General features: G+C 39.2%; 1 protein-coding gene across 5 annotated transcripts in view; it reads left to right on the plus strand.

Annotated features, from left to right (window-relative positions):
* The window catches only part of Nbas (NBAS subunit of NRZ tethering complex), a 386,817-nt gene that overhangs the window by 20,903 nt on the left and 346,572 nt on the right, over positions 1-19,342 (plus strand). For all 5 annotated transcript variants that reach the window (XR_004114347.1, XM_031356464.1, XM_031356465.1 and 2 more), the window contains exons 8-10: positions 589-722; positions 2,369-2,467; positions 14,307-14,445. Coding sequence is in view for 4 of the 5 variants with exons in the window: in XM_031356464.1 (XP_031212324.1) it covers positions 589-722; positions 2,369-2,467; positions 14,307-14,445 (372 nt within the window). In the remaining variant the exon portion in view is untranslated. The remainder of the gene's footprint in view (positions 1-588; positions 723-2,368; positions 2,468-14,306; positions 14,446-19,342) is intronic.

The raw sequence follows: 19,342 nt of genomic DNA on the forward strand, positions 1-19,342 counted from the left end.
CTGATCTTCAGAGGCTCGCAGACTGACGGTGGTGTGCCTGCCACAGCATGACACTATCATTGAAACAAATTTGTGTTTCCATTTTAAGTAAGTAAGGAGAGACTGGAGAGCCTTGCCATCTGTTGATTCTCATTTGTCTGTAGCCTAAAATGGTATTCGTGCCAAGGTAGAGGATTCTGGTCACATTCTTGGTGAAGTACTGTTGCTTCCCTCCAGAGGTGCTTAGCCGTTCAGATCTGCATGGTCACATACACAGTTGCGTGATGGTGCTGCCGACACTGACTGAGTGCTGGGTTTTTCCTTTAAGTTGCTGAGTAGGTGCATGGAAAGTACCTGAAGTCTTTTTAGCATAGGCTGTTGCAGTGGAGATTAATATTTGAAAGCTTTTGTTTTGAAAGAGGCAGAATGGTGACATTGCTTGCTTTTCTTTTTTCTTCTTTATTTTATAGAGAATTTGAATAGAAAAGTGAGCAGTTAGGAGCCTGGTCTGAACTTGGTGTCAGAGCCAGTATCTGGGATATTGTCCAATTAAGCATGTGCTAATTTTTCTGCTATCTCTATAGTGACTTAATTTCCTCCTGTTTTCAGGCATCTGTCTTTGCTGGGGACTTAAGCTATGCCATTGCTGGGTTGGTGTTTTTAGAATACAAGGCAAGTGCACAGTGGTCTGCAGAGCTCCTGGTCATCAATTACCGAGGAGAACTTAGAAGTTTCCTTGTCAGGTAAAAATGCATTGGAATGCATTTTGATATAATGTTTATTTTTCTGATTTAGTGTCAGATACTGATTTTTTTTTATCATTTTAAGAATAATTACAAATACATTAGGTATGTTGAAAAACTTGTATAGTGAATACTCATACATTGTGTTTGAATTCTGTGGTTAGAAGTTCATTATACTTTATATGTCATATTTCTAGTCATCTATTCATCCCTCCAGCCAGCTATTAATCAATTGTATCTTGTATTTCACAGTGTGTTTAAAACATCAAATCCCTGTGAATACATATTATTGAGTTCATTATTTGATCATATTTTTTTTTCTGAGATGATATCTGCATATAGTAGGATTCACAGGTCCCCATGAGTTTTAGTTCCCCATGAGTTTGCTAGGTGCCTTGGTTTGTACTATTCAGACCTCTGTCAAGAAATAGAACATTACTGCTATTGCTAGAGGGCTCCCTCCTCCCTCTCTGCTCCACATCTAACCCATGACAACTACCATTTTCAAAAGTTTTTATTTTTAATCATAAATTAGCTTTTCTCACTGAAATAGTTCAATGCAATAGAATCATATGATATTCAGTCTTTTGCTAAAAGAATCTCATTGATTTAGCATATTTTGAAATTTATCATTTTTTACATATCATTACTTTATTCCATCTTACCAATGATTCATCTTTCATAAATTGCATAAAATGTATTTATATATTGATAAACAGATATATCATGGTTTGTTTATTCATGCATTCATAGATAGACTTGTATGCAAACTGGATCATTTGTGACCATTGCATCATAGCACAGATTGTACTATGGCCATTCGTGCATAAGTCTTTACGAGTAAACAGTCTTATTCTTCCTGAGTCGTTATCGTCTATTGGAATTGTTGGGCCTTAGGATGATGCAGTTTATTTTTATACGAAACTACAGACTCTTTTTTTTTTTAATTTTATTTATTTTATATGTATGAGTACACTGTAGCTGTACAGATGGCCGTGAGCTATCATGTATGTGACTGCTGGGAATTTAACTCAGGACCTCTGCCGGCCCCACTTGCTCCAGCGTAATTCACTGTAGCTGTCTTCAGATGCACCAGAAGAGGGCGTCAGATCTCATTACGGGTGGTTGTGAGCCACCATGTGGTTGCTGGGATCCGTACTCAGGACCTTTGGAAGAGCAGTCAGTGCTCTTATCTGCTGAGCCATCTCGCCAGCCTGAAACTACAGACTCTTAAACAATATGATTGTATCAGTCATATCCACAGTCATGTATCTGTGTGTGTGTATATATATATATATATATATATATATATATAAACATATATATGTATATGTGTATATATCTTTAAAGACAGACAATAGTCTAAACACTGTTGAGGATAAATACATTTATATATGTATATAAATATATATTTGCATATGTATTTATATATAAATACATATATTTATATACTTATATATAATAAATAAAAATATATATTTATATATAAATATATCATATATATTTATATATATATATATTTATATGTATTTATCCTCAACAGTGTTTAGAGTATTGTCTGTCTTTAAAGAGTAGCAGCTACAGTATCTACTGGTGTCCATGGTGGTTTAATGGTACATCTTTGTGTTGTGCTTTCTTTAACCTAGTGTTGGGACAAATCAGAGCTACCAAGAGAGTCATAGTTTCAGCTTTAGTGGTCATTATCCACATGGAATAAACACCGCTATCTACCACTCCGGGCATAGGTAAGCAGTCATTGTTCTCGTCTTTATTGGACTATTAGGTGCATATAGGAACCTTGGCTTCATCATTCTGTCATCCTGTGTAAAGTTATGTCTAATATTTATAATAATGCTGTACTCACATGCTGATCCTGCTGCCTCTGCTTGGTGAACGTCTTTGCAGGAGACAAGACATTAGAAATTTCTTTGGGAAATTGGTCCTGTTCTAGTAGCCTTTTGGACCTTTTTCTTATTTGTACATAACACCTCAGTGTTGTTTGGAAGGCTGAAGGACTGTGCATGCAGTGCCTTCAAATGAAAAGGCCTTCAGAGGCTGATTGCTTGTTATTTAGGCAGTTCCTCTCAATACCTGCTCTCTGTTCTTCATATCTTCTCTGCTTTTTGCATACATTTTGTAAGTTGGCCAAGTTACCTGTCTAGTTCTCTAAATGGAAGGAATGTCAGGTTTTGAGTCAGATGAATGTCACATGAGTTCTGAAATTTTAATTTGGTGTATGTCTTCTGGTGATTCTTAAACTCTCTGACATTATTCGTCAGTCTCTGACTAAGAATGTGCACAAGCTTTGTATGCCATTCACATACAAATCTATAGCTTTTTGCTTAGAATTTTAAGAAATTTTTATATGGTAGTAAAACTTGCATACATATGGTCATGGGCATACAAATACAGAGAAATGTATGGAGACACACAGTTACACACACCACACACACACACACACACACACACACACACACACACACACACACACCTGTGTTCCTGATCTCATTGTCTTGACTAAGAGAAAACACTGCCTTTTTTTATGAATATTGTTTCCTTTCTTTCATCTCAGTATGATCACTTCCTCATATTTAGCTGTGTTCTTTTGTTTTATGTGAATGGAATCACACAGAGGATATAAATCTTGCTTTCTGATTTGATGTTTGATTTACACTGCTCTTCTAGTTCATTTATTTCTTATATTTTTGGTTGTGAGCCTAGCCTTTAACGGCTGAGCCATCTCTCCAGCCCTCATTTATTTCTTAATTACTAGTAGGATATTTCATTTTATCAATAGTGTGCAACACATTTATTTAATCTCCTAGAAATGAAAATTTGATTTATTTTCAGGGTGTTTTAAAAGTTGTAAAAATCATATTGTATTACCAATCGTTATGTGTTTCTTTGGCACATATGTTTATGATTATCTGTAGGATGCAGAACCAGGACTTGACTGACTGAATTGTTGGGAACACACATTTCCACGTTTATCAGATAATACTAAACATTTTTCATGGTAGTGCTACCAATTTCCCATCAACATATGAGCCTTTCTACTATTCTACATTTTTTGGTTGTTACTATGCCTTTTTTCCTTTTATTGAAAATGCATTTTTTTCATATTATCTATTGTGATACCTCTCTATTTCCCTCAGTTTCTCCCCATCTTCCCTTCTATCTGGATTTACTCACTTTGGGTTTCTTCCTTAGAAAACTAACAGGTGTCTAAATAATAGTAATAATAATAATAATAATAATAATAATAATAATAATAATAACAATAATGATAAATGATAATGGTAAAACAACAACAAAAAATTGGAATATGACAAAACAAGAAAGCGAGAAAAAGAGCCAAATAAAAGCCAAAGAAACATATATAGATGCACGCATGCATACACACACACACACACACACACACACACACACACATACACACACACATTTGCACACACTGGAATCCCATAATGATGCAAAACTAGAAGTCATAGTTTATATCCAAAGGATCTGTAAGGTTAAAAAGAAATTCCCTTACAACATTCTGATACAAAGAACCTCTAAAGTTGTTGTTGAATTTGTTTTGTGTGGCTATCTGCTTGACATGAGGCCTACCCTTAAGAATGGTTTACTTTTACAGCAAGGCTTCCTGGAGAAAATTATCTTCATTTACAAGTGGTTATCAATTGGACATTGTTTCTGGATTGGGGATATGGGCATGTGTCCACTTCTCCTTTCAGCTCTAGGACCCCATCTGGTATAGACCTGTGTAGGCCCTGTGTGCTGCTGCTTCAGTCTGTGAGCTTCTGCATTCATTATGTTGACTTAGAGGCCTGTTTCCTTGGTGTCCTACATCTCCTCTGGCTCTAACACTCATACTTATGGCTGAGTGTTCCAAGGTCTCTCTCCCTGACTCTGCATTTGTTTGACTGTGGCTCTCAGCATTTGTTTCCATCTGCTGCAGGAGGAAAAGTTCTTTGATGATGGCTGAGCAAGGCACTAATGGATGAGCATAGCAGAATGTCACTAGGAGTCACTGTATTGCTGTGTTCTTTTAGTAGAACAGTAGCATTAGGTTTTACTCTAGCTCCCTGGGCTGTCGAGTCTCAGGTTCTTAGTCAATTGAGCTGTGTTGGAGATGGAGTCTATCCAGATGGATGGACCTTAAATCCAATCACATATTGGTTCATTTCCCCCAGAGATGTTGTGCCACTACTGGACCAGCATGTTGTGTAGGTAGGTTATTCTTGCAGAGCAAAGGATTTGTAGCTGAGTTGATGTTTACCTTTCTCCTTTGTTAGTGTGCAGAGTACCTACCCTCCAGTACCAAAACTCTACTCCGAAGGGAGAAGGCTCTAGGTAGGCACCAGCTCCATGCTCAGTGAGTTGTGTATGTGTTGTCTTCAGCCATAGAGCCTTAGAGTCAGTTTGTGGAGAGCCACAAAATAGCCTTGGTAATTGGTACTCCTGGTGGTGTGATGAATATCAGATTGAATGTCTTTTGTAAAAGAATATCTCAGGGATGGAACAGATGCAGCTCAGGAGTACATGTGTGTGGTCCTGGGTTCCTCCTTTTACCTTGCAAAAACTTAATACCCAAACAACAAAAATCCTATTTTAGTTCTAATTTGCATTTCTTTGGCTACTAATGATGTTGAGCAGCTCTTTGTATATTAATTGGCTGCTCCTGTTTACTCACTGTGAAATGCTTATCATTTTTTTTTTTTTTAAATTAGGTACTTTGGTCCTGACCTTTTGTATAATCTGTATAATTTGCATGTTAATTCTGGATGAATGAGATGCATGGTGGATACTTCTCAAGATGGCACTGGTCTTTACAGTTTTTCTTTCTTTTACTTTTTATATTTGTGAATGATGTTTGAATGTAATTTCAAGTGTTAAGTAGTTCTAAACTAGTCTTGTGCTCCGGATTCTTGTTTTCTACAAGCATACACTAATAGTTGATTACTTGTTTCTAAGATTGAAGTAAAATGCTGACATTGTTATTTTTCTTTTTTTTGTTTCCAAATTTTACATGTTATATATATACTGTCCTCTTTGTGGACAATTGTATTTATTTTTCTTACCCAACTGCTAGGTTTGTACAATGCTTTGCTGGTCTTTACTGCTCATACTATAGTTTTTTGGGTGAGTACTCTTGTTATGTTCCTGTTAGCTGCAGGTGCAACTAGAATGCTTGCAATATTTCATTAGTACATTTCCATTCTTACTAAGTCCATGAGCATTAGTATCTCCCCTCTGTAGCTCTGCTAGACCTGTATAACTTACTTTAGAGGGGTCTACAGGTAATAAATAATGGATATGATGTATGTGAGGAGCTGATAAGGGCTAATGGAGAAAGTGATGAGAGATGGAGAGTAAGGTGCAGATGACAGCTTGCAGTAGTTCTCAACCTGTGCGGACGACCTGTTGTGGGTCAAGTGCCTTTTTCACAGCACTCACATATCAGATATCCTTCATCTCAGATATCCTGCACATCAAATATTTACATTATGAATCATAACAGTTTCAAAATTACAGTTATGAAGTAGTAAAACAAACAGTTTTAGGGTTGGGCATCACCACAACATGAGAAACTTTATTAAAGGGTCACAGCATTAGAAAGGTTGAGAATCACTGGTCTATTAGTCTAGCTATTGAGATGTCCAGGCAGGCAAAGTTTTATGCTTGTCATGAAACTTGATGTCTTTGGAAATGACATGGTATAAGGAGAGAACCAACTTCTTCTACAGATTGTCCTTGGATTTCCACACCTGTATTGTGATGTATGTACACACACACACACACACACACACACACACACACACACACACACACACACAAACACATTTAAAAAATGTTTAGGTTAAAGACCAGCAAGAAGATAAGGATATTTGTTTTTGGATACCAGTATATTATGGCTCTTGTAGACAGAATAGCTAGCTCTGAGTTGGAAATGTCCTTGGTGTTGTCTAGGAATAGCAGGGAGGCTGCTTTGAAAGAACCAGTTGACAAATATATTAGTTACCTTAGGTCAAAAGGAGAATGCTGAGTGTTGACTCATGTACAACTTTGTAGGCAATATATGTGACATGTGTTCTTTTCTCTGGTTAGCTAAAGATTCCTGTTAATTACCAACCCAGAAATGGAGGTGCATGCCTGTAATCCCAGCCTGTGAGACTCTAAGCATCCCACGGCATGTTTCATAGCAGGAATGGTTTATTTAATGAGTTGTAGAAAGGTGTATTCTAAACTTAAGGAGGAGCTCCCGTTGATTCTACAGTCATGTAACTTGATAGCATCACTTGGAGATGGATGACACTTATGTTTCTTGTTGAGAATTGCTGTCATGCAGGGATGAATGCAAATATCCCACTGGGAGTGATAAAACATTTGCTTTGCAGTTTGTATTTTCACTGTGTGGTCTTTTTTAAATGAAAGAAGGTAAAATATTTATCACACTTTTGTTTATTTTCTGTTTCTCTAGAATATGAACATGTGACATTCATCATCTACAAGGATGTTATAAGTACACAATAAATCAGCCATAGTAGAGTTGGGATAAATTGATAACATGCAAACTCTTGTTTTTTTATGAAATTCATTGTGTTGTCTCGCACTGAAGCTTTGTTCAAGAAGAGAAATTGAGGTGGTGAATAGTGTAACATGAGACAGAAATTAATTGGGCAGCTTGGGAATATGTTTGGTTATGGACATGCTTGGTTATTTTCCCTCCATATCTCAGTCAGCCCAAGACATGCACTTTATCCTCCTTAAACCCTCAGACTATGTCATACTCTTGCCCGCCTGCCCCCTGCTTCCTCTACCCAGCATGCCACCATTGTCTTCCTTTTCTTCTCTTTGGTCTGCTGGTTTTACTTTTGTTTGAACTGTGGTTCTGGCTGAAGGAGTCTCTTACCTCATCTGCATTCTCAGAGGAAGCAACACTGAATTTAAAATTGTTTTTAAAGATGTATTTATTTTATATATAAGAATATTTTATATGAATATGTGTATGTGTACTGTGTGTGTGCCTAGTTCCTCAGAGGTCAGAAGAGAGTGTGAGAGTCCATGAAACTTGAATTACACATGGTTGTGAGCCACTGTATGGGTGCTGGGATTTGAACCCAGGTCCTCTGCATCAGCAGCAAGTGCTCTAAACCAGTGATCATCTCTCCAGCTCTGACACTGCACATTTATTACAAGGTGGGTGGAATGCTTGCTAGAGGAGATCTGGAGTGCTCCCTGCACTTCAGGAATGTATAGTCAATCTTGGTGGTCATATGCTCACAAATACTGATGTTTAATATGACTTAATATGAGATGTGTATACATTTTAAATGACACTGACACTACTTTTTATAGTGTATAATTTTTTTTAGTCTTTGTCGTTAATTTAATTGTAAATATTGATAAGCAAAATTTAATTTATTCCATTTTGAATTTTCATCAGGTCTTTGATGACTACACAATTACTGTTTAGTATTAACTACTTTAGACTATTTCTCAACAATTTTGAAAGGCAGAGAAAATACCTCTTTTGTGGGAAGAAAGTGTCCTTTTGCATGATATTCATGCTTACAACAGTTTCAGTACAACTCAGTGATCTCATTAAGTGGGTAACATGATGCAGCTGCTACTAAATGTGGTTTGCTGCCTGAGACTCCTCAAGATCCTTATGTCACGATGTATGTCACACTGCATGAAGCTTTTTTGTTAGTCTGTTCTTGCTATCAGGTGATACTGGAGGCATGTTTTTTTGTTCGTTTGTTTGTTTTTTGTTTTGTTTTGTTTTTGTTTTTAGAAAAGAGTTTTTATTTTGGCTTATAGTTCTGAAGGTCTAAGGTCTGTGGGCATTATCTGGAGGATAGTCTTCATGGTAGATAGTCTTCCTGTGGCCTTTCAGATAATTACATGGAAAGAGAGCAGGAAAGAGGAGGGGAATGGGGGCAATAGGGGAAGAGAGCTTCCAGCCCCCATTTAGCATCTCTACCACTAAGTTTAAATCATGGAGGTTCCTTCTAATTGTTTTATCTAGTACGGATAAAAGATTCCATCTCTTAAGGCACTATAGTTAGGTTAATTTTGTATACTCTTAGTACTTCACAGTGGGCATCAAACTTCAACACATGGAGCCAGAGCCTTGAGTTACACCTAAACCATGCCCAAGCTATAGCACTATTGTATAAATAATTGAGTAAATGAGAAAGAACAAGAGGCCCTTTGGCCTTCATTTGAACACTTAACACTCACGGTTCACACAGTCAGTGGAAAGTATCTGATTGATGAATAATACAAGTCATAACTGTGCAGAGGGGGATTTCAGTATTTGGATGATTGAAAACATACTGTCCTGGAAGTGAACTTTCTGTTAAGCCAAACTTGAGACATTTACAGAGAATAATAGTTGGGTTTAAGTGGATGGTTGGTGGCTGGGGTGAGCTATGTTGCTGAAGAATAGTTAAGTCAAGGCTGTCTTCCTCACACCCTGTAACTGGGGCCATGGCTGTTCTGGGAGGCTCTGGAGATGGTCCTTAGGGAGACAGAGAATACTTTGAAGTAATGGATGCTGAGTGCTGAGGAGCTTTCTGAATGCTGACTGGGTTATCCCAGCTGGGTTTCTGTTATTTCCAGCTCTTTGTTTTGTGAGCTGGAATGGATTTCGTACCACTAGATGGCAGATTCTTCCAACAATTACTCTATTTAAGACAATAAACCATCTCTAGTTCTTGAATTGCATTTTCTGTGTGACTTTCACCAGCATTACATTAGGTCTTGGTGCTGAGGGGCTTGTATTACCTGCCTGTCCTGTGCTCAGGCAGTGTGTCACTTGCTGTATTCCAGCTCAAGTTAATACAGCACCCGCTCTAATTTTCTGGCACCCATGTTCCTGCTTTGACTTCCAGAGTTCGAGTGTCCAAGCTGGAACAGTTTCTGTCTGTCATTGGTTAAACTCCCCGTTTTTTTCAGGAAGGAGAGCTGAAGCTTAGAGGTTAAGCCAAGGACAGAGACTGTGTTATCTTTGTGCAGTGACAGTTCTTGCACCTACATAGATGTTTCTTGAGAGAAACACTCTGAGTAAAGGCTGTAAAGAATAAAAGATGAAGCAGACACCACCCAAATGGCTCCACCTCAGTGCTGGGTCGCGACTTGATTAACGGTTGCACATCGCAGTGACTTGTGCTAAGTGCTTAAGAAACTGACTGTGATTAAATATTTGTGATGCTAACAGCCACCTGCACTTCCTCTTCTGTTTTTTGCTTGCTCTTTTGAGGCTGTGGGTACTCATTGCATCTCTTACAGTTTCTACACGCTGTTACAGCCTCAGCTGTGCTCTTGTGCAGCCTGCTCCCTTGGCTCAAGTGCTGCTATTTAACACTCTTGCTTGTCTAGGAGCTTTTCAAAGGCTGCTTCCTTGGAAAGCACTTGATGATGCCTTCCTCCATGCATTTCATGCCCCTGTGATGCTGTTTTGTACCTAGCTCTAAGGTTGCCCCCAAGGTTCGGTGTTGCAGGAGTCAGTGGTTCCTAATGGTTACTAATGATATCATCTAGGATGGATTGGGTCCACGCTCATTTCTATGTAAGAGTATGCATTGAAGGCTGTGGACATAGGGAATGTACAGACAGGGGTGGGAGCCTGCTAAACAGGCCATGTACATCCTATTCATTAACTACAAATTGAGAGAGTTCAGGTACTCATCAATGTCAACAGAGTAAAAAATGGCCTTGTCTGGCTGGGCAGTGGTAGCGCATGCCTTTAGTCCCAGCATGTGGGAGGCAGAGGCAGGCAGATTTCTGAGTTCAAGCCTAGTCTACAGAGTGATTTCCAGGATAGCCAGGACTACACAGAGAATCCCTGTCTCAAAAAACCAAAAAAAAAAACCAAAAAAAAAATTAATGAGAAAGACATGCCTATATATCACATACTTTTCTGCAAAGGCATTTCAGCTTTATGTACTGACTCCCCAAACCATGATAATTTCTGCTAATTCCCACAGAATTCCATATTGAAGATTATGAAGACAACTTCTTTTTCTCCCTTTTGGTTTTATAAAGGAAATGTAGTTTTGGTTTTGAGTGCAGGGGCCCTGCCATGCCTGGAGATCACTGTTGTGTAGCATCCTTCACTACTTCTTCCAGTCTTTCTGCTTCCTTTCCCTTGATAATCCCTGAGCCCTGGGGAGAGGGCTGTGATACAGATGTTCTACTTAAGGCTGAATGCTCTAGAGTCTCTTGTCTTCTGTACTTTGACCAGTTATGAATCTCTGTCTTAATTCTTAGCTTCACTAATGAAGATCAAGAGCTGTACTAATATATAGGTGTAAAGATGCAAGGGAGAGGTGATGCTTACTGGCTTGCTCCATATGGCTTGCTTGATCTGTTTTCTTATAGAACCTAGGTGTGTGTGTGTGTGTGTGTGTGTGTGTGTGTGTGTGTGTGTGTGAGAGAGAGAGAGAGAGAGATTTTATACATCTTGAAGAAATCTAGCTATTTATTTTCTATATCTCTAATATCTAGATTTTGTTGATTATATCTTTGTATTATCATTTAGAGTATTTTTAATCTATATTTTTTTCAAATCGGTAGTTAGGTTTAGAGATATAATGAAACCTTTGTCTATAAATATTGGGGAAGTATTTGCTGCACAGAGTCGTCTACACTGGGTGAGCGAGCGCTCCAGGCAGGTGCTTGTGCTACTTTGTGACTGGAGACCCATCTATCTTTGGCCTTGGTGAATACACTGAAGTGTCTGTTAGCACTGAGGAGCTGCCTGGAATGCAAATAGTCCAAATAGGTTGCTTCGAGTCATCCTCTCAAACTGTTTACTCTCGATTTTCTGATGTGAACTAGCTGGCAAGGCAGTGTGAGAAAGGACTGAGGCCTGAAGCTGTGCTTAGTGGGGACTGAGTTGGGATAAGCTCTCAGCTGAGACACCGGAGGGCTTCTACTCAGTTTTGGAGTTCTTAGATTTCTTCCCCCTCCTCTTTTTCCTCTAGTTATTGCAGGCTCAGTTAAGAAACACATTAGAAAGCAGTGGTTGGATGAGAAGCAACGGAATGGAGTCTGATCAGTCATCTGCTTTTTATTATTGGAAATGAAAGACAGTGTGCTTTAATTTTCTAAGGCTGCTCTAACACACAGTCATGATCTTGACATCACACACATTGATGTCCGCTTCAGGAGGTCAGAAGTTGGAATGAGCATTAGTGAGCTAGTCAAGTTGCTAGCAGGGCTGTTCTGGAAGTTTGCCTGATGGATTCCCTGGCTTGTTACCCTGCCTAGCCTCAAAGCTGGCCTAGCCTATCAGACTCTTTTCCACATTGCTTCACTCTGAGCCTGACACTTCTGCTTGCCTTCCACTCTTAAGGTCCTCGTGGTTATCTGGGCCCACCTGGAAAAGCCGAGACAATTTCTACATGAGGGTAGTTGATGGGCAACTTTACTTCTCTCTGCTGCCTAGCTCAGAAGGTGCAAAGAAGGACTGGAAGACAGCTGTCACCTTTTATAATAGTGCAGTTCTTTTTGACAATTCTTGGACATATACTGTCTCAAAGGTGAAATATTGAGTGGTCATCATGTGATGTCATGTGGTGCGTGGTGGTACACACCTGTAACCCCAGCATTTGTGAGGCAGGGCAAGAAGACTGAATTTGAGGTCAGCCTCAAAAACGGCTGGGGGTGGGGGTGGGTAAGTTTGGTTAATATAGTTATATAATTTCGAACTTTTGGTATGTCACATTTAAGGAATCTTGTGAAGTAGTTCTTTCTTTTCTAAAAGAAAAAAACATCTAAAAATCCAAAAAATTGAAATGTTTCAAGTTGTGGGTTTTCTGATGAAAGCACACCTTCTCCTCAACAAGAGGAAGTTTTGTGGTGACGAAAAGGGTTTGACAGTGTCCTATCACTTGAAATAGTGGTTGATGGTGTGAGTACAGCCTCATGTGAGCAGAGGTCCAGTAAACATCTGCTGGGAAGTCTTTCACTCACTCTCTTAGGGCATGGCCATGAAACTCTTCATTATTTGTTACTAATTGAATTATTAAGAAGTGCATTTATTTTTTTTGTTATTGTTTCTGTTGTCTGTTGCCATTGACGATAACCCATTGATAATGGATATTTTCCTGTCAATGTATCCAAATTTACCTTTAGTTTTTAATTATTATTTAGTTACTAATTATTATTCATGTGTGTGTGTGTGCTCATGTGCAAGTGCATGTGTATGCCATGGCCTGTGTGTGGAGGTCAGGGGACAACTTTGTGGAGTCACTTCTCTTCTCCCTGGGTTCTGGGACTGGAACTCAGTTGCCAGGCTTACATGGCAAGTCCTTCCCCATTGATCATCTTCCTGGCCCTACTCCCTCCCCCCACCTTACAGAAGTGATTGTGACGCCTCCTATGTAGGACCCTGCCAAATGTGCAGACCCTAATGTAACTTGCAGGAAATGGCTGCTTGGACTCAATGATTAGCCAGCTTAGTTTTGCAGTAGCTGCATAGTAACACTTTTTGCTTTCCAGTATTTGGTAGGCTCTTTGCCCTCTTAGTAACTGGCCATAGCTGGCTAATGGAGCGTGGCAGATAGAAGTGAACCATTAATCACTTGCTGTTCACCTCATCTTACCTCTGAGAAGTTATTGCTGTATGTCCTTTCCCACTGAGCACACCCAGCTGCTGCCATGCCTTTCTGAGGCTGCAGCTGTGCCACATTGCATCAGGTATGGTGTTGACACTTATGTATTCGTATCTGGTTGAAGCTGTTCAACTGTTGTTAATGCTTGTTAGGGTTGATAAAGTGTGTGCAAACTGTAAATACAAGTTCAAGACAGTTTGCTTTCTTTTTTTGTTTTCTAATTTTATTTTTTAAATTATTCACTTTATATCCTGCTCACTGCCCCCTCCTGGTCACCCCATGCCTCCTTCCCATCTCCTCAGAGCAGGTGGTGCCCATGCCTCCCTGGGCATTTCCCTTACTCTGGCACTTTAAGTCTCTGTGAGACGAGGTGAGACACTTCCTCTCCCACTGATGACAGGGCAGCCCAGTTAGAACATATCCCATGTACAGGCAACAGCTTTTGGGATAGCCTTCTTTCTAGTTTTTCAGGACCCACATGAAGGCCAAACTGCACATCTGCTACATATGTGCAGAGAGGCCTAGGTTCAGCCTGTTTATGTTCTTAGGTTGATGGTTCAGATTCTGAGAGCCCTAAGGATCCAGGTTAGTTGGTTGACTCTGTTGGTCTTCCTGTGGAGTTTCTGTCCCCTTCAGGACTGCCAGTCCTTCCTCTTATTTTTCCATAAAGTCCCCAAGCTCCATCCACTGTTTGGCTGTGGGTACAAGGCAGTTTTCTTTATTTCTAAATTTCTGTATGCGTTTAGGTGCCTAAATGTTTGCCCTTTGCTTCTCTACCAGTGGAGGTGAAGTTCTAATAGAAAGACCATTAGATTTTCTTTCAAAAATACTAATTATCTAGGTATAATGATAGCAATTTTAGTTTTCTATGTAAAGGTGGCTGTTTCTGTATTCTTTGTTTTCTTATTATCTTGTTCATCTTTGTAATTATTAATTCTTTTCTTGTCATTTTTAGGCTTTTACTGGTTGGTGGATGTGAAACTGCTGAACTGGGCATTTCTAAAGCTTCTAGCTGTGGCCTTTCTGCATGGAGAGTCCTTTCAGGCTCACCGTATTATAAGCAAGTTACTAATGGTGGAGACAAGGTCACTGAGGTATGAATTAGTACAATCTGCTTAACTACTTTCTAATTGGTATTAGACAAAGGAACCCTTTGTAACCAGAAAATTTTGTATCAAAAAAGGAAGGTTAAGCAATGGTAGTATGATTTTAGTATTTTATTACATATCAAATATAGTAAAGTATATTGAACTTAACTTGGCTTCACTTTTAGAAATGGCATTGTCAGATATTAGAAAAGCAGCCTAGGTCTGTGAGATGGTTCAATAGGTACACGTTTGCCTTGCAAGCCTGGCGGCCTGAGCTCCACATCCTGAGCCCATTCAGGTGGAAGGTGAGAACTTATTTCACAGAGTTATCCTTTGACTTCTTCTTGTACATCCTGGCATGCACACGTGTATAAGTGCACATTCAAATAATATACAAATGAAAACAAAAGCAACCTAGTCTAGCTATTGCTTTATTACTTGTGTTTTTTTCATTTAGATATTAACATTTAAAAGCTGGTTTTGTGTTGGTGACTCTTCTGAGTGCTTTTACTCTGAGCTAGCTCACCTCAGTCCCCCCTCAGGTGGGTATTCTGATTAACCCAAGTTAGCAATCGAGAGTAAGAAAGTACTCTGGTCTGGGCTGCATAGCCAGACAATGAAGGTTTAGAGTGCCAGGTCTCATGCTCTTAACTAACATGGTGTACATGCTTCCATGTTTATAGGAACTGTTTATCTGCCCCTGTATTCACTCTTTTTCATGTATTGGACTTATATTTTGTATCAGCTTTTTACCACTGACATAAATAACTAAGTTTCTTTGACTGACGGTGGCTTGGTTCTGCATGGTAGTAGCTCATGATGGGATCAGATGGTGTAAAAGAAAACATGAACTTGATATGAGTGTCTACCAGGCTCCCCATGGCTCTTTGGGGTGGTGTGCTTCCAGTGGTTGGCCTTCCGAATGTCCTTCCACAATGCCACTTCCTAGAGCTTGCCCCACCACCTGATAGAACCACTGCTGGTAACCAGCCTTTAAGCACATGGACCCAGGGACCTTTCAGATCCAAAGTATAGCACTCTGTAGTGTAATGTAGGCTAGACTGGGTGTGAAAATCAGGACAATCACATTAGCATATGGGAACACCTCAAATGTCTGTGGCTTGCCACATCAAAATCCCTGGCCAAACCTGCAGGGTCTTCTCTAGGCAGCTTCTTGTAATCCATGATTAAAGAATCCATAGAAGATGACTTCTTGAGGCCCCAGTATCTCAACTGCTGGCTTTTGGAAGGGCAGAAAGGAATTAAAGGTAGAACTTTCACAGACTTATCCTAGAAAGTGACATAGTGTTTGTTCATTCATCAAACTAACTACATGACCCCTCCTAGCTTGAAAGAAGATTGTAAGTAGTTTTCGGTATGCCCATAAATATGAAATCATTTAAGACTGGTGAATGCTAATTATTCTCGTCACATTGGCTGCACTCTACTTATTCATGTGTGTGTGGGGGGGATTGTACAAAAAGTAACAGTTGGTCAAGGTTATAGGCCTGCACTTAGTATATATCTGTTGTGTAGTGAGCAGTTGTGTATGTTTACAATGAGGGATGAAACAAGGAAACTAAAGCACAAGGTAAGGGCATATGCTAGGTTGCTTGTTTATGTAGTGATTTTATTTGGCTTGTTATTTTTCTAAAAATATATTGATCTAAAAGTAATCTTCTAAAGCACTGAATGGCTTGGTGTTGAAAAGATTCCCCAAAGAAAGTATCTAATAAAAAAAAAATTAAACAAAACAAAACAAAACAAAAAACCAAACAGACTCTTGAATGATTAAAAAAAAAAAATGAAAAGATTCCCAAGGAAGTGCTTTTGAAAGGAAATCTTAGGCAGTTATAGTAGTCTTCCATTAGTATTATTAGAATTGACTTACATTGAAATATGTAATTATGATTTAATCCAGCAAAGTAATACTTTTAAAAAATGATACCAATTTACTGTTTTATGGGACACCAAACCTTAATTCTGCTCATATTCACAGTTCACATTATGAAGTACTGTTTTTTCTTCCATTTATGATTCATGTAGACATGTTATCACCCACCTTTCCCAGCCCTGGACTGTAAGGTGGAATGGAGCGGCAACTGAAGACAGGCAGACAGCCAGGCCTTGGGTCAGATCCCCTGGGTTCCTTATAGTAACTGCCTTCCCTCAGATTAGGTGATCAGCATTTCTGATTATGTGACTGTTATCTTTATCTGCCCCAGACAAGAATGGTGTAGGGAGTTTTCCTACATAGTGGACATTTTATCTTATGTTTTTGTAGGAATAGACACATTATTTCATGTTTGTAAGAATTTATTAGCCCTGATTTTCTTAGACTTTTGTAACTTTTTAGTTTTATGTGAGGTTAAATCAAGCAGATCTTGGAAAAAATCACTGAAATTTGACCAAACAAGTATGATGCTCATGGCTTATTATCAGATGGTTCAAGTTATAAATTAAAAAAAAAAGCATTTGCATATTCAGAAAAGCAAACTCATGTAGCATAGTGAGCAATGTGGAGTTTCATCATGTGATCACCTTGTCTTTTCTGCAGCTTAAAATCTGTCCAAATGTGAGAAAGGGACAGAACTATGCGAGTGTGCAGGATACAAGGAAAGAGCAAGTGGGCACTGAGCCTTTTCGGCACAGCAGCGCTGAGGGGCTCTGCCCAGAGACGCTCTGCAGAGGGCAGGTCTGAGTGCTGCTCCCCGGCAGCAGACCTTTATCCCTGGGCTCCCTCGGGTTCTTGTGGGCCCCTTTCTGAACACAGTATTGGAAAGCACTCTGCTTGTGTAACGTCTTCCTTTCTCAAGCCCAAGGGGCTTTGATATTTGCTTCTCTTAGGGGAAAATTGCTTGTCCACTGACAAAGTAAGTGAGGAAAAATATTGAATTGCAGATTGAATACCCTGCTGTATGATTGACTTCTTGAAATGCTGCAAATGTATTTTGATTCCATTAGTAGCTTTTAAATGTGTCTTGCAGCTAATTTTACAATCCTTCTATAGAGCCTTTGTCTCCTCAGAGTAATTTGAGGTTGCAACGTTTGTCTCTTTTATCAGGTGCTGGATGCTGCACTTCGAACTTCCTCTCTTAGTGCTTGTTGAAGGTTGCTAATGTGTTAGGCAGGTATTGACTGGGAAAATTTTGGTCACATGTATATTCCAGTCTCCTACAAGCTGGCAGGTTATAAAAGAGACAATGCAAAATTTAATATATATGCATATATATTAATCAATGTTTCCAGATGAATGGTAGTGCTCTATATGTGACATGGCTTTACTTATTCATAGCTCAACATTGAATTGTTACTCCAAGTATTAGGTATATAAAGATACTAATGTAGTGAGCTCCACAAGTGGGTATAGTAAACTATAACAGTGTCCAGTTAGAACTCAATAAACAGAGAACAGGTATGGGCTCAGGAGTCAAAAGTCTGATGTTGAAATTCTAGCTCCCCTTTTGCCACTTGTGTATTCAGGGTTTTTTCAGGATCCAAGGAAGCAATCTATGTAAAGGCAGTTCTTCAGACAATATGCATGGTGATTATTGTTGTCTCCTTGGAGTTTTAAGATCAGAATTTAGATAAAGAATGGAAAAGTGAACAGAAGTCGACTGAAGTTTTGTTATAGATCATGATCCTTTCACTAATTTATATTCTCCTATGGAAACAATACAGGCGTTTTGAGCATTTTGTTTCTCTGAGAAATCTTCCTTTCCTGAGAAGATGGCTGCAATGAATGCTTCTATGATTCTCCTGCCTTCCCAGCACCGTGTCCCTGCAGATCCTCTCTTGCTGCTGCTGCCCAGTGCTGTGCTTGGTCCGCCTGCTCTTCCTCTCAGCTGCCGCTGGCTCACACCTTCTCTTCTGTCCTTCCCATCGTTTCCCCCACCCCTCTTTTGCTGGTTTTCCTTTCCTTTCCTGTCAGCGGCTCTCACATCTCATCCTGCCTTTTCCTCCCAGGCACCAAGATTATAGACTGGTGATGCTCTGGGCTGTTAACATTTTGTTAGTTCCTTTCCTTAAAATTTTTTGGTCAACTTTTCTTCTCAGTTACTGTGTTTTAAGTTTTAAGACCATTAAAAAGTGTTTCCTATGTCCTTAAATTCTTGTTTAAGCATATTAAGTTCTACTTAAAGCATTACTTTTACTTATGTATCTTTGTTGTTTTCTCACGGATAATCTACCCTTGTTTATATATGTGAATTTTTGTCTTTTGATTTTCTTTTCCCTTAACTTTATAGAATTTGTTGAGCTTTGTGTGTGCCTCTGACTTTCTACAGTGAGTCTTTGTCTATGAGTCTTTCTCTAGTTCATTGTAATGATATTGGAATGTTTTCCAAAATTCTGAGCTTGGTGTTTGTTGGTAGAGTGAACTCCAGAGCTCTGTGGATGCCCATAGGTAGCATGGGCTCTGGGCGCTGCAGACAGGGGGGCTTCTCACTGGCCTCGCAGTGAGCTGTGCTTCTTTCTCTGCTTCTTCTATCCTTATGACTTACTTCTGCTGGCAAAATGTACTTCTTCCCTTTACGTTGTCAGACTGTTCCTTCAAAGCACAGTGACACTCTGTCCCTCCCCTGCCTGTTGCCCATGGCTCACTGACATGGGTGTTCTTTCCAACACTAAATAGACTCGGTCTGTTGGCTTGTATTTAGATGGGCTTTTGGCTTCTTTGCTAGTGTTCCTTGCTGTCGTCCTCAGACCATGCAGAACTTTGCCCATTGCCTTTCCTCATCTCCAAGCAGGAGCACTGGACATGACAAACTGGGATTCAATGATATTTCTCTTTTTATGTAAAATTATTTTGAAAGTTATTATTATTATTATTATTATTTTATTTTAGATATTTTCTTTATTTACATGCGAATTTCTCTATTCCCAGTTTCCCCTCCAAAAAACA

This window comes from Mastomys coucha, unplaced genomic scaffold, assembly GCF_008632895.1.
Source record: "Mastomys coucha isolate ucsf_1 unplaced genomic scaffold, UCSF_Mcou_1 pScaffold6, whole genome shotgun sequence".
Lineage (NCBI taxonomy): Eukaryota > Metazoa > Chordata > Mammalia > Rodentia > Muridae > Mastomys > Mastomys coucha.